The 16,216-nt window shown below is 35.6% G+C and overlaps 1 protein-coding gene across 1 annotated transcript in view; it reads left to right on the forward strand.

Moving 5' to 3' along the window:
* map3k12 (mitogen-activated protein kinase kinase kinase 12) overlaps positions 1-16,216 on the forward strand; it is a 33,556-nt gene that overhangs the window by 3,013 nt on the left and 14,327 nt on the right. Inside the window, exons 2-10 of the mRNA XM_083554446.1 lie at positions 2,990-3,496; positions 3,897-4,080; positions 5,192-5,383; positions 7,036-7,194; positions 7,677-7,835; positions 8,912-9,020; positions 9,167-9,276; positions 13,362-13,478; positions 14,506-14,625. Coding sequence (XP_083410572.1) covers positions 3,082-3,496; positions 3,897-4,080; positions 5,192-5,383; positions 7,036-7,194; positions 7,677-7,835; positions 8,912-9,020; positions 9,167-9,276; positions 13,362-13,478; positions 14,506-14,625 — 1,565 coding nt within the window. The 5' untranslated portion in view covers positions 2,990-3,081. The remainder of the gene's footprint in view (positions 1-2,989; positions 3,497-3,896; positions 4,081-5,191; positions 5,384-7,035; positions 7,195-7,676; positions 7,836-8,911; positions 9,021-9,166; positions 9,277-13,361; positions 13,479-14,505; positions 14,626-16,216) is intronic.

A 16,216-nucleotide genomic window follows, 5' to 3' on the forward strand; every position in this document is an offset into this window, starting at 1 on the left:
TAAGAGAGAGAAGGTTGGATGATGCAGATATGTTGAAGATTAGTAAGAAGCGAGAGCAGAAAGGGGAGGACGAAGAATGGAAAGTCGTTGGCACAGATGACATACCGATAGAAGGTGGAAATGTTTAGGAGAGATGTCAGTGGAGTTTTTAACCAGGTTGTTCAACAAGATTTTGGAAGGTGAGAGGATGCCTGAGGAATGGAGAAGGAGTGAGCGGGTACCAATCTTTAAGAACAAGGGAGATGCGCAGACCTGCAGTAACTACAGGGGAATTAAGTTGATCAGTCACACCATGAAGTTATGGGAAAGAGTAGTGGAAGCCAGGCTGAGAAAAGAGGTGACCATCTGTGAGCAACAGTATGGTTTCATGGTGAGGAAAACTACAGGAGCACTTCAGATGCAATATTTGATTTGAGAATGTTGATGAAGAAGTATACAAAAGGTCAGAAGGAGTTGCATTGTGTGTTTGTGGATTTAGAGAAAGTGTACAACAGGGTGCCAAGAGAGAAGTTGTGGTATTTTATGAGGAAGTCAGGTGTGGCAGAGAAGTATGTAAGGGTGGTGAAGGACATGTATGAGGACAGTGGGACAGAAGTGAAGTGTGCAGCAGGAATAACAGATTGGTTCAAGGTGGAGGTTGGACTGCATCAAGGTTTGGCTCTGGCTCTGGACAGTTGGATGGACGAGGTCAGACAGGAGTCTCTATGGACTATGATGTTTTCGGATGATATTTTGATTTGTGGTGAGAGTAGGGAGCAGGTGGAGAAGATCCTGGAGAGGTGGAGATTTGTAGGAGTAAGACAGAGTAAATGTCTGTGAATGAGACAGAGGGAAGTGAAGTGGTGCGGTTAGAGGGAGAAGAGGTGGAGAAGGTGGAGGAGTTCAGGTACCTGGGGTTAACAGTGCAAAGTAATGCAGAGTGTGTTAGAGAAGTGAAGAAAAGAGTGCAGGCAGGGTGGAGTGGGTGGAGAAGAGTGGCAGGAGTGATTTGTGATAGAAAAGTATCTGCAAGAGTGAATGGGAAAGTTTATAGGACTGTGGTGAGACCCGTGATGTTGTATGGTTTAGAGACAGTGGCATTGAATAAAAGACAGAAGGTGGAGCTGGAAGAAGCAGAGTTGCAGATGCGGAGATATTTATTTGGAGTGACGAGGATGGACTGGATTAGAAATGAGTTTATTAGAAAGACTGCACATGTAGGAAGTTTTGGAGACAAGGTGAGGGAGGCGAGATTGAGATGGTTCGGACATGTGCAGAGGAGGGACATGGGGTATATCAGTTGAAGAATGCTGAGAATGGAGCCACCAGGATAGATGAAAAGAGGAAAACCAAGAAGGTGGTTTATGGATGTGTTGAAGGAAGAAGAGGAACTATATGTTCTATTTGGTAAAAAAATACAAATGTGTAAATGTGTTAAGAAAAAATTTTTTTTAAATAAAATAAAACAAAAAGTAGAGACATAATAAAAGTATATACATTACAGTTTACAAATACAAAAGAAAAAGAGACCACCAATAAGTATTTAAGTTTCATACATTTTGCACATAGGTAATATTGCACGGTTTTAAAGTGTTATTGTACAATTATTGCATACAAATTTTGTTAATATTATTATTGCACAGTTAAAAACACAATAACAGTGTACATTTTGGTGACTGATTTACTGGGAGCAGCTCTGATTATACAGTCGAATAGCAGCAGGGAGAAAAGACCTTCTGTATCGCTCCTTCAGACACTTAGGATGTAACAGTCTGTCACTAAAGGAGCTGCTCAGAGATGAAACTGTTTTATACAGGGAGTGAGAGTCATTCTCCAGCAATGATGATAGCTTAGTTACATCCTCCTTTTTCCCACCTCATGAACAGTGTCCATTGGCAGTTAACTTTTGACTAGACAATTGTATAAATGAAATGTTTGAAATAAATTTTGCTCTGGATTAGGACGTCTGCTATGTAAACCATTAAAAGTTTATAGATACCATCACACCCATATGTGCTGTTCCAGGTTTAGTTTCACTGTAGAATAAAATGTTAGAATGTTAGAATAACCTGCACTTTCTGGGAAGGCTTTAACATTTTTTTCAGGCTTGGCTTTGGGGATTTGTTCATTCAGCCATGTAAACATTAGTAAACTCATGCACTGATGTTGGGTGAGGAATACCTGGAAATTCGATCTGCCTCTCAGGTCAACCGATAGGTGTTAAGTGGGGTTGAGGTCATGGAATGTTGGACAAAATATTCTGTCTTACTATTCAAAAAAATGTAAGAAGACTGTACAAAGGACATCAGACCTGTGCAATATACTAAACGGTTCTAGTACAGCAACAGAATACACAGAAGAGGACTGAAAACTCTGCAAAGTGACTTTAAAACCCCTTAGCCTTCAGCGCCACGATATCCCATTGCTCTCAGGTGTTAATGTTTAACAATGGATTAAATTAAAAGGGACAAGAGCAACGATGATAAACTATAAATCATTCTAAAGGTCTAAGACTCAAGCATTGATTTTATGTCACTGTTTTTCAATGAAAAATGTATAACGAATGTATTTGCTGTATGTGTTTAAGCAGTACACACCAACGACATGCATAAAAAATGCAGTACTTACACTATGATTGGAATACAAGTCACAAACTCACCCATTGCTGCAAACCCCGGTTTATTTGGAAAGATAAGGCTCCACTGAACCCTTTATCTTCATTCAATGTGGCTTTTGACCCAGTACTTTTTCGGATTGCTCCAGGACTGATTTCATGTATTTATATAAGATTTAAAGCACAGTAAAGCTCAAAGTGTCTTCTTTCCAATGATATCTAAATTGTATATGTAGCTCACCTTTGTCAGGAACTGTTAACATTTAAATTTGGGTAGGTCATTTTCAGCTGTGAGTCCCAAAAGCAGTAGCGAAGGCTAACATATTAATTGAAAGAGTCAGTAACAGTTTTGTCTTGAACTTTTTACCACACTGACCATCTCATTTCTTTCTTTAGGTATTTTGACATTAAACATCAGTGTTTCAGCCCTTTCGTGTGAACATAAAGGGCTTCAAATCTTGGGTTTTTTTAGATGAGCGTGGCTGCCCATGGCTTGTATCCATGAGCAGTGTCCCTCCCCCTCCCTTTCGGGGTTTAGTACCCCGATTTCTGACACTCCGTTTCGCCGGCCAGACTCTGATGTAGCTGCATGTACCCCGGACACTGAACTCACTCCCACACAGTGTGTTCTGCGTAACGTATTGTCCATCGATCCGGTTGGGGATGGGACCCACACACGAGGCAACACCCCCACTCCTAGTGATGACCCTGCACAGTTCTCCAACAGTGTGCTGAAGCTGCACGAAGGTGGAGCCGAAGGGGGAGCCATGCGCAATCAGTCGGAGAGCTTTCGGCTGCAAGCAGGCGGAGGAGGCTTTCTGGAGGGACTTTTTGGTTGCCTGAAGCCGGTGTGGACTATGATTGGCAAAGCATACTCTACTGAAAACAAGCAGAGCCAGGAAGGTAAGTAACAAGAACAGAGTTACATAAATGACCTTCACTTATAAATGTAAAGAGTCCTTTTAAAGACATAATTTATAATTTTTTTAGACCTTTTGGTTTGTCAAATTCCACATTGCTCACTTGAAACTAAATGCTCCTCCTATTATTTGCATTTTTAATAATGCGCCTTAACGTAATTATATCTAAATGATAAATGGACACTGTAAACCTTTTAAGTGGACTTTTTCTCATGGAAAAAAGCTCTTACAGTAAATGTTGATACACAATTATATAGTGGTTTCTCAAATTGCACAGAGTCCATCAACAGTCTAATGCAGACTCAATCAAGACCTTGTTCAAGGTCTTTAGTAATAAATTTTTAAACAAATTAATAAATCAACATCCAAAATGGCTTTCTCAGAGTCCTGGGAGGTACCCTTCGAAGAGATCTCTGAGTTACAGTGGGTGGGCAGTGGGGCTCAAGGAGCAGTCTTCCTGGGAAAGTTTCATGGTGAAGAGGTGGCCGTGAAGAAAGTGAGAGACATCAAGGAAACAGAGATCAAACACCTCCGTAAGCTCAAGCACCCCAACATCATCACGTTCAAGTAAGTAAAAACATCCAATTATGGTTCTAAAGGTTGTCGTTTTTTAGTTATTGTCATGTGTATCACTTGTTTCTGTAATTTGGTTGTAATTTGGACTGAAAAGTTCCATGTGGTTTTATGGGAATAATTGCAAATATTTAAGTTGTGGTAATGTGTATGGTAATATTAAAGAAGAAAAAAAAATGTGTATCTTGTGTATATATGTCAAGAAGCAATGAATGGTATCCTTAACTGCAATAAACCCCTCTCTCTTGTAGGATTCTACATGGTTGTCTACTATACTATTTCCAACTTAGTTCAATGATCCTTGTTAATAAAACTATAAAACAGTAGAAAAAACATAGAATAGATGGTTAAATATAATTTGTTGAACATTTGCATGCTATATTAAGTTTGATGGGTTTTTTTTTTTCAATTATGGTCCTGGTAAATGTCTTTGGTATGTTTTTGGACAAGATAATAAAGCTATACATTAAACAAATTAGACAATTGTGTAAATTGTAAAAAAATAAAATAAATAAATAATAATAATAATAATAATAATAATAATAATAATAATAATAATAATAATAAAAGTAAATAAAGGTTTACAAAATTGTATATTATTTTAAAAGCACCAAGCTAAATGTTTATATTTTATAAAATGGCATAAATTTTAGTTAAATACAAGCTTTGACTTGAAATGTACCAGTTTTCTCAGATGCACAATGTTGCGATTTTATGCTATGGAATTGGACTGGAATTTATTCTAGGATAATGGAGAACTTTTTTAAACACTGACTGTCACACTTTCTTTTGTTCTGCATGTCATTCCAAAACACTACACAATTAAAAAAAATCTGACAAGTAGTCTTAAAAATATCTGTGTGTGTGTGTGTGTGTGTGTGTGTGTGTGTGTGTGTGTGTGTGTGTGTGTGTGTGTGTGTGTGTGTGTGTGTGTGTGTGTGTGTGTGTGTGTGTGTGTGTGTGTGTGTGTGTGAAAAAGCCAGCATTTACTCAAGATAATGTATATTTTACAAGGTTTATAAAAAAATTAATACATTTTATTTTTATTATTATTATTATGAAGTCTAGTTGCTATCCTTCATGTTTGTATGTATGTGTGTTTTAGGGGTGTGTGCACACAAGCTCCATGTTACTGCATTATCATGGAGTACTGTGCACAGGGGCAGCTGTACGAGGTTTTGAGAGCAGGAAGAAAGATCACACCATCACTGCTCGTTGACTGGGCAATGGGGATCGCAGGCGGCATGAACTACCTCCACCTGCACAAGATCATTCACAGAGACCTCAAATCACCCAAGTAAGTTCTGTGTTTCATTACTTTAGTTATTAATGCCAAAATTTTCAGAATATGTGCTGCTGTAAATGCTTCTTATGCTGCCCATGCTTTGTAAAAACGTGTATCATTATATAAACTTATATCACAGTATATCATGAAATATACTTATAGCATATTGTACTTGCAGTTTTGAGGTGTGTGGCCATTTATTTTATTTATTTTTACTTATCTTAGTGTTTTACTTCTGCTTCTTTTTACCTGATTTGGGCTCACAAAAATTCTCAGATATGCACTAACCGTCCACTTTATAATAAATACCTATTTAACTCAACAATCAGCCAATCATGTTGCAGCAGCCCAGAACTTGGTATTTCTAGAGAATCTGAGTAGAAAATATTTAGTAACTTACATCTCTAGAATATACACAGGATGGTATGGAAAAACAAACATTAAGTGAGTAACATTTCTTAGGGTAGAAATGGATTGCTGATAAGAGAGGTCAGAAAAAAATGGCAAGATGTGTTTAATCAGCCAAGAAGGAGATAGTAAGTCATAATCACACTTTACAACTGTGGTGAGAAGAAAGGTATCTCAGCATATACAAAATGATAAACATTGAAGTAGATGGGCTAAAACAGCAAAAGACCACATTGGAATCACTTCTGTTGATCAAGAACAGTAATCTGAAGCTATCATGAGCACAGTCTCATCCAAACCATCCAAAGTCTTTAAAATTTTATTCTAGTTTGGGTGAGCCCATGATAGCCTCATATTCTTGTTCTTGACTAAATGGAAATCAGACATAATCTTCTACTGTTGTGGCTCATCCACCTCAAGGCTTGATGTGTTTTGTGTTCTGAAAGCCTTTTCTGCTCACCAAGGAGTGTAAAGAGTGCTTATTTGAGTTAATATAGATTTCCTGTCACCTCAGACCTTGACTTGTCACACTCCTCTCTTAAAAAAGGTGATTCAGCCTACAGACCTTTCTATCACAGGAGGGTTTTCTTTTTGTTGTTGTTTTTTTTTTTTTTTGCATCATTCTGTGTAAATTCTAGAGTCTGTTGTATGTAAAATTCCCAGAAGATCAGCTGTTTGAAATACATGTAAATATGCCACAAGTCAGAGGGATCACTTTTTTGTTTTCATTCTGATGTTTGATATGAACATTACCTCAATTTTCTGACCTAAATCTGCCTCTGCATGAGCTCACAGATGCCAATGTTTGGCTTGTGTTAGTGTGATGGACAGGTGGAGAGAATAGCATGACTCAAACCACTCGGGAGTCAGCCCTAAAAATATTTTCAGTGTGCACATGCATTTCTCACCTGTCTCTGGCAACTAAATGTTACACAGTGAAACAAAATAAGAATCAGTTTATTTCAGTTTAGCTCCCAGCACAATCCAGTGAAAAGACTAAAACACTAGAGTTCACATTTAACAATATGTCCAGCATGTAACAGAACAGTTCAAAACACAGCACCCTGTCTATGCCGTGTAGTTTTTAGTTGTGTAACGTGTAATAGTGTAATTGTGTGTAGTAACAGATTTGTAGACTCCAAGTATATCAAGTTGTGCTTTCATATTCATGAAGACAATTACACACCCATTTCCTGGTACAGGTAACTACACAAATCTTGTTTACATTATGTCTTGTCTGATGTCTCTACTGTTAGCATGCTGATTACCCATGATGACCTGGTGAAGATCTCAGACTTTGGTACATCAAAGGAGTTGCGAGATAAGAGCACAAAAATGTCCTTTGCTGGCACTGTGGCTTGGATGGCACCAGAAGTCATAAGAAACGAACCTGTTTCAGAAAAAGTGGATATATGGTGTGTATTTTGTCTTTCGTTAGTAGAGTCTGAGTAAAGTAATTAGTGTAATAATGAATAATATAGTGAAGTGAATAATTTTGAGTGCTCAGGTTATAACATGTGTCCACTTACAGGGGTGCACTGAGCAGTTTTATACGGAGGATATGCCAGACATAGTTTTGGGCCCCTCCATTCGAATATTTTTTTATGTTATTAGATTCATTGCTGTTATACCATAGAAAACTTGATAGTGCATCAATGCAAATAAAACCATAGAATCTAATGCCTATTCTTTAATAGTAAAGACTCACACCATTTCAACAAGATCATACTTAATGCTTTTCTTCCTATTGCAATATTCCAAAGTGGTAATTCAGGGCACTCTAGTGTCCTGGTGGGCCCTTATGCCTGGCATACTCTGCAACCCCCTGTAAGTGCCCCCTTCCCCAACACCATATCCCCTGCTATTCATCACCTTTTCATTGGACTCTTTTATCCAGGTCGTTTGGGGTGGTTCTCTGGGAGATGCTCACAGGTGAAATCCCCTACAAAGATGTGGACTCCTCAGCTATTATCTGGGGAGTGGGCAACAACAGCCTGCAGCTGCCTCTACCAGAAAGCTGCCCTGATGGCTTCAAGATCCTTTTAAAACAATGCTGGTTAGTACTTTAAAAACAATACAGAACATCCTCGAGTTGGAAAGATCCTAGAGATGGAAAACAGACTAGTATTCCATAGCTACATTTACTCCATAAATTCTGGATTGTGTGAGTGGAAGGCAAAGGACTAATAAAATGTGCCCACTTCTCTATTTTAACAAAAAGGAATGGAGTTCTGTTAATAGCTAGGGGAATGACTGAGTAACTGCTTCAAAGGAATCAAAGGCATGGATGCTAAGAAAATTTGGATACTTGAAAAAAAAAAAAAACGTCAAATTCATTTTGTATAAATGCACGGGCACATTTAAATTGTCATCTCATGTCTTTTATATATGTTCATAACACAAAAATTCCAATAATAACTATACATATATTTTTTATACTTTGAAACTGTTCAGCACTCTTGCTCGTGTGTGTTTGCTGAATATGAAAAACACTGACATCTTTTAAACAAGCCTCATGTTATGGTAATTTTTGGAATTTGTATATGTATAATTAATTGTGTATAATTGTATAATTAAATAAGATGATTGCATTTGCAGATAAAGATAGAAATGATTAATAGTTGTTCTATATTGTACATTAACAATTCAACTGGTTAATCAGCTCATCCAACTGTCCTAATAGTGCTTTCCATTTGCTATAGCTAACAGCTAGCTTAAAGACGAAGACAAATTGTAAAAAAATATAAAAAAAAAATAGGTGAAATTGCAGTAAATAGTAGGAGCAATGTCATAGTAATAAACACTTGTATAGTGTGTTATATGCACTGTATACTGAGATATTTCAAGCACTCCTTTCGATTGATTTGCACACATCAAAATGTTAAAAATCCCTTTTAGAAGTAAATGTGATTAGATTTTTGGACACCATGAAACAATTGCTTTAAAAGGCAAAATAATTAAACAAAAAGGCAGACACTTTTTCCCCCCAGAATGTTTCTAACATCATTAAGATGTCAGAGTTTACAGCTTTATTTACAGCTGAACACAGCATAATATTGATCAGCGCACGAGTGAAAAGTAAAATCAAAAGTAACTAAGTGCAGTCTATGCTAATGGTGAATATGTGTGCAGGAACTGCAAGCCCAGAAATAGGCCATCATTCAGACAGATTCTGCTGCACCTGGATATTGCCTCAGCCGATGTGCTCTCCACCCCACAGGAGACCTACTTTAAATCACAGGTAGCACACCCCTGCAGACATAATTATGGCTGTAAAAAAATCAACAACAACAAAATTTTAGATATGTTAGAGCTCTTAGAAATGTCTTTCCTGTGTTGCCACATCTGCTTTGTTGTGTACATGGGTTTTGTGTTTGGTGGGTGTAGGCTGAATGGCGTGAGGAGGTAAAACAACATTTTGAGAAGATCAAATCTGAGGGAACATGTCTGCACCGACTGGACGAGGAGCTCATTAACCGTCGTCGTGAAGAACTTAGGTCAGTGCCATGGCAACAACAAACTCGCATTTCATTTCAAAAGTCTTATTGCATTCTATCACAGTAGTCAAAATATTTTAAAATATTATTATATATTGTGGAATCCGAAGTTAGCTTTTAAAAATAAGTGTTTAAATCATTATCATACGGAAGCGCATCGCATTCACCAAGAGAAATTCATAATTATGACTTAATATCTCATAATTATGACTTAATATCTTATGATTATGACTTACTAACTCATAATTATAAGATCCTGATCTCATAATTACGACTGACTATCTCATAATTACGTCTTAGTATCTCATAATTATGAGATAAGAGAAAAACATTTGAGAAAAAAATTCACAGAAAGGATTTCATAATTATGACTTAATATCTCACAATTATGACTTACTAACTCATAATTACGTCTTAGTATCTCATAATTATGAGATAAGAGAAAAACATTTGAGAAAAAAATTCACAGAAAGGATTTCATAATTATGACTTAATATCTCACAATTATGACTTACTAACTCATAATTACGTCTTAGTATCTCATAATTATGACTTATTATCTCATAACTTTTACTTAGTATCTCATAATTATGACTTACTAACTCATAATTATGACTATATCTTAGGATCTGACGCTACTGCATTTTTTGCTCGGAAGCACCTCATTGCGCAACAATGGAGCTGTAGCAGCTATCAGATGGTTTAGCTTGATGACTGTATATGTTAGTGTTAAGATGGTTCTCACACTGGTTCTCTAAACACATTCCTGTTATCTGTTCAGTGTCTATAGGATCTTTACGATGTGAGTATGTGAGGTATACAGAAAGTCTTTATCTGGGCTCACACATTCCCAGTTATTATGTCTTCTTACCAAGTCTTCTTTATCAAGTGGACAGTAAGAATGTGTAACATTAATTAGTAGTCAATGTTAAAATATAATAATTATGATAATAATGATAATAATAGTAGTTATTGCCCCATATCTATTAACTGAAGCAACACTTACTGTAACTTTATTAATTAGCAGGAGGTGCAGGTCAGCGAGGAAATGTCTAGTAGCTAATTAAACTAATATACAGTCATCAAGCTTATCCATATAATAGCTGCTACATCTCCATGGTTGCGCAATGAGGCGCTTCCATTTAAAGAATGCAGACGTCAGATCCGGTGTTATGCGCTAAAATGCTCCCCTGCCACAGACTGCCCCAACTTATCTCATAATTATGAGATACTATGTCATAATTACGAGATCAGGATCTCGTAATTATGAGATCTTAAGTCATAATTATGAGATATTAAGTCATAATTATGAGATACTAAGTCATAATTATTAGATAATAAGTCATAATTATGAGATACTAAGTCATAATTATTAGATAATAAGTCATAATTATGAGATATTAAGTCATAATTATGAGATCCTTTCTGTGATTTTTTTTCTCTTCGTGTATGCAATGCGCTTCCGTATTATCACAGTAACAAGACAGGAAAGAAAAGCTTCAGTATAAAATTTAACATTTAGCAAATATTGCAAAAAGTATTGGTTGGTTCTAGCGTAAATAATAGTACAATTAAATAAAATCAGTGATACAGTGAGCTGTAGTTACTATTGGTATGGAGTTTTTACATGTTGTCATTATCTCTGAGAGCTTTCTTTGAGTTCTCTTTTTTCAAACTGGTCCAAGACTGTATTCCTGTGATTTACAGTATTAGTCAAAGGTTGGCATACACCTTCTCCTTCAGTTGTTTTTCTTTATTTTTTTTTTTTTTATTATTTTTAACATTATTCATTAATGCTTAAGACATCCAAACTATGAAGGAACATGTATGGAATTATGTAACAAACGTGTTAAACAACTCAGAACAACTCACGTTTCTTTGATGACAGCTATGCATACTCTTGGCATTCTCTCAGTCAGTCTCATGATTTAGTCACATGGAATGGTTTTCCGACAATCTTGAGGAGTTCCCAGAGGTGTATAGTTCATGTAAGATGCTTTTCCTTCGCTCTCTAGTCTAAGTCCCAAATCATCTCAACTGGATGGTGATTGTGGAGTCTATGTCATTTGATTCAGCATTCCATCACTCTCCTTCTTGAACAGATAGCTCTCACAAAACCTAGAGGTGAGTTTGGGGTCATTGTCCTGTTGGAAAACAAACAATGGCACCATAAATGCAAACTAGATGGGATGGCATGTCACTGCAAAATGCTTTAGTAGCCATGCTGGTAGCAAAGCACTCCCACATCAATTCACCTCCTTCTCCATGCTTCACAGTGGGAACCACAGATTCGCAAACCACCTAAATTACCCTCTGTACTTCTAACAAAGACACAGTGGTTCAAACTTGCACTTTGCAGAAGAGGATGTGATTTTGGTCACCTTATTTTGGAACAGTCCTGTTTTTATCTTTGCATTTGATGCTTTTGGAGACTGCGCTTAGGGAATACATGTAACATTCTTGAGATGTTTTTACTTAACTGAGTGTTTCTTGCCATAATATGGATTTGTACAGTAGTTGTAGTACGCTAATATGGCTATTGACTCTGTACTCACTCTTTCCTCTGCATGAGAAAACTGATAGTTTAACCTGTTAGCCTTCACCACAGATTTTGGGACTCACAGCTGAAAATGCCCTACCTAAATTTAAATGTTAACAGTTCCTAATAAAAGTGAGCTACATACACAATTTAATTATATTTAAAAAGTAGACACTTTGAGCATTACTGTCCATTATTTAAAGTTAATATTGCTTAAAAAGATAATAAGTTATAGAAAGATATATATATGATGAAGTACTGTGAATATAAATTTCCTGAATAAATTGTTTTTTTCTTCATATATAAATACATGAAATCAGTCCTGGAGCAAGCCAGAAAAGTAATGGGTTAAAAACCACATATCTTATGAGTTCATATTTTAAATTGAATAAAGATATCATGAAAAATGAGATTCCTACAAACATTTATCTGAGACTATGTCTGGTTCGCCCCTCCCCGCCCAAAAGAGCCCAAATGTCAGGACTCACAGCTGAAATGCTCTACCTAACTTTAAATGTTAACAGTTCCTGGGAAAAATGTGCTACATATACATTTAGATATCTTTAGAAAAAAGACTCTTTGAGCTTTACTGTAAATTATCAAAGTTTGTATTTCTCAAAAAGATATAAAGTTATAGATGATGAAGTGCCATGGATATACATTTCCTGCATTGAACATAGTTTTTATTTCATATATTAATATATGAAATCAGTCCTGGAGCAATCCAGAAACGTACTGGGTTGAAAGCCACATAACTCATGAGTTTATATTTCACATTTAATGAAGATTTTCATGACAAATGAGATTCCTACAAACATTTATCTGAAACTATGTATGATCCTTTTCTCCATCCCCCTGTTTGAGAGACACCTGCTAAACTCAGGTGGCAATTCATACTCTATTCATACAGTCTGCATATAAATGAATGGCTGACCATTAAAGGCTTTTGTTATACATGTTTGGCTATTGATATTGATTTGACATTCATATTAATGACCAGGTAGCCAGACAAGCTATTGTTTTACAGTCATGACCATCCATATTGATGTCCGGCCATTCCAATCCCAACAATTCAATGTTCCAATCCCAACAATTCATTGTACACAAATTCAGCAAATACATTCGTTATACGGTTTCCATTGAAAAACAATGATCTAAAAGCAATGATTGAGGAGTAGACCTTTAGAATGATGTATAGTTAGTCATGGTTACTCTTCTCCCTTTTTATTTAATCTTTTGCTAAACATTAACACCTGAGAACAATTATTAAGAAGGCAAGAAATGTCACAAAACTTTAATCTTGACAAGGCACAGCTGTTTCTAAAATATAAAAGATATTCTGGGTTGTTTTCGTTTACTATGTAATTCCATGCATGTTCTTTCATAGTTTGGCTGTCTTCAGTATTAATGTAATATGACAGGTACTGTAGTGTTTTTAGTTCTTGATTTTCAGAAATAATAAGAATTTTCAAACTATAATTTTTTTATACTAAACTGAAATATTCTAGAAAATTTCAAAGCAAAATTCCAAATGTGTTTTAACCAGGCATGCCCTTGACATCAGAGAGCATTATGAGAGGAAGCTGGAGAGAGCAAACAACCTTTACATGGAACTGAGTGCTGTCATGCTACAGCTGGAGCTGAAAGAGAAAGAACTGCTTAGGTAAAAATGCTCTCTCTTTCACTCTCTCTCTCTCTCTCTCTCTCTCTCTCTCTCTCTCTCTCTCTCTCTCTCTCTAATACACACACACACACACACACACACACACACACACACACACACACACACACACACACACACACACACACACACACACACACAGGCTATTTAAAGTGGATATCATGTAATATATGTACTGTCGATGTTTATTAGGGAATATTTGAAATTGGTGGTATTTATTTAAAAAAGACAGAACCCTTATTTTACAGCATGGTCTCAGTACTCAATTCTGATTGGTTGAAAGGTGTGTGTTCAAACCGCTGAATGCACAGGTAGTTCAAAGTATTTTAATCACTGTTTTTTTATGTGCTGAATATATGAACAAGTGTAACATAGTAACATATAGTTACAGTTCCATACAGAGAAGACGTTTTTAACATTTTCTAATGACCTTACTGAGTTACACAAATTATTTTTGTGTGTCATTTAACTAATATGGTGAATGTGGTGATTTTTGATAAACGGGTCAAGGCATAAGATACATTTAAGAACTGATTAGGATAACATTATGAGAAATATAACAAATAAATATCACAAAGAGTGCACTAACACCAACACCAACAGCTTCATTATTAGATGTTGGCCGAATTTTTGCTCTAATAATATTAAATATATAAAATAACCAATTCAAATTAACTGCTAATTGTATTATTTTGCCCTGCAAACATCCTTGTCAGGTGCTTCATTGCCTCCATGTCATCCATTTAAGGCATGCACACCCTAGCAGTGAATAGATACTGATCGAATTCCCTTTTAAATAAAATTAATTTAACAAATGATTATTTTTTCTGTATTGCCCAATATCACAAAATACCTAAATCCAAACCTGAACATATTCCATAGTACAAACTTTATAAATTAAATCTCAGCCTGTATGATGATTTTTTTGAAACAATCAAAATTTCATAGTAGCAACAAAAATTGTACAGTAAGCATAAATAGTATTATTCAAGACATTTTGTGTTTACAGAAGGGAGCAGTGTTTGGATAAGAAATATCCTGGACTGTTTAAACACCATCCTTCAAACACCGTGGACAAACTCATTAAGAAGAGGAATGTACCCCAAAAGCTTCCTTCACATAGCAAGAGGTGAGTGCTGCTGTATGTAGAGGGATTTCTTTTCTTTTATGAAACAAGTCCTGCCTTTTGTGTCTTTGAGTCTTGTGTCTTTAAGGATAATTTAAGCTTCCAGTTATGAAGATGTGAACGTTGAAGTGTAAGTTCGTTAATATTGCGGTTAGGTCAGAATAACACAGCTTGAGTGGAGCATTTACTAAGAGTAAAGCTTTATGCTAATGTGTGTATGTGTAAAAATGACACACAATAATTGGTAAAAAGAGATTTAATGGCAAAGCTGAATTGCACTACAGTACACACCATGTTAAAAGACGAGAAATGGAGAAGTGGATGTTATTACACAAGCTATGGTAATAACAGCAGTATAACCACAGAAAAGGACACATTTCTGAACATGTAAATTAGGTGTGGATTAATCAAAGTAAATGGTTTAACATGAAAAAACAAACAAACAAAAAAAACAAGCGCAATAAACACACATCACACCACTGTTTTAAGTGCTTTTTTCCCTCTCATGCCTCACAATGTACTTGTCTTGGACAAGCAAAAAGGAAACCTGATACTCCTGTATTCAGGAAAACACCTATTATTAATCAGAGTATACAGCTAATTGTAAGTTGAGACATACCAGATTAATCACAAGAAATAAAAAACAATGCCAATATCTTGCACAAGGACAACAATGCCACTGGATTCTTTTGATAAGTGTGACCTGCTCTCTGAAAACTATAGTAAAGTATAGTCAACATTCCTAAACATCTATTTTTATGGCAGAATCTATATGTTTGTGCTGACGTCTTTATTAATACTTCATTGTTGTAATATTTTTATTTTTTTTTAAAAGATACAGTTTTTTTTTGCCATATTTAATATTTTTTTAATTAATGCTATTCGTATGGAATAACTATGTATTTAATGAGTTTTAATAAAAGGTTAGTAATTATGTGTACCATAGGGGGAAATAAACTATTTTAATAAACTTTTGCTATTTTAATGTTGACAGTATAATCCATGTATAAAATTATGAATTTAATACAAACTCAGGAGCTCATGTAGGGGCCAAAATCAATTTTCTAACTAAATAAATGCCAACTTTAAAATTTCAATTAATGAACATATTTGGTCATATCCTGTATTATAAATTATTTTATTCCTACATAAACCTTAATTTCATTGCCTCAGCTTCTAGAAAAAGAAATATTGTACATATTGTTACATTTAAAATACGTTATTTGTCACGAAGCAGCTTTACAGAAATCCTGTCAAAACAAAAGAAGTAAAAGGAACAGGCACTTACTGTATTACGGGTGGAAGTGGGCGATCAGTTATGAGGCTTGCCGATCCAAAAGAAGGCCATGTTCATTAATATCGGAACATATTTTGCATGGTGGGATGCCAGTATACACAATTACTGTGTTCATTTATTAATCTCCTGTAAATGCTTCTCTGGATCATTATTGTTTTAGTTTAAATTGCTAATTGTTTTATATTTTAAAATATAGAGCCAAAAATATATGACAGGAAGGACCAGGTAGTTGTTGTTTGTCCCTGGATTATAGAGCAGGCCCTGAAAAAAGTGAGATTTAAAAGTCCCACACACACA

The sequence above is a fragment of the Silurus aristotelis genome, assembly GCF_946808225.1.
Source record: "Silurus aristotelis genome assembly, chromosome: 11".
NCBI classification, from domain to species: domain Eukaryota; kingdom Metazoa; phylum Chordata; class Actinopteri; order Siluriformes; family Siluridae; genus Silurus; species Silurus aristotelis.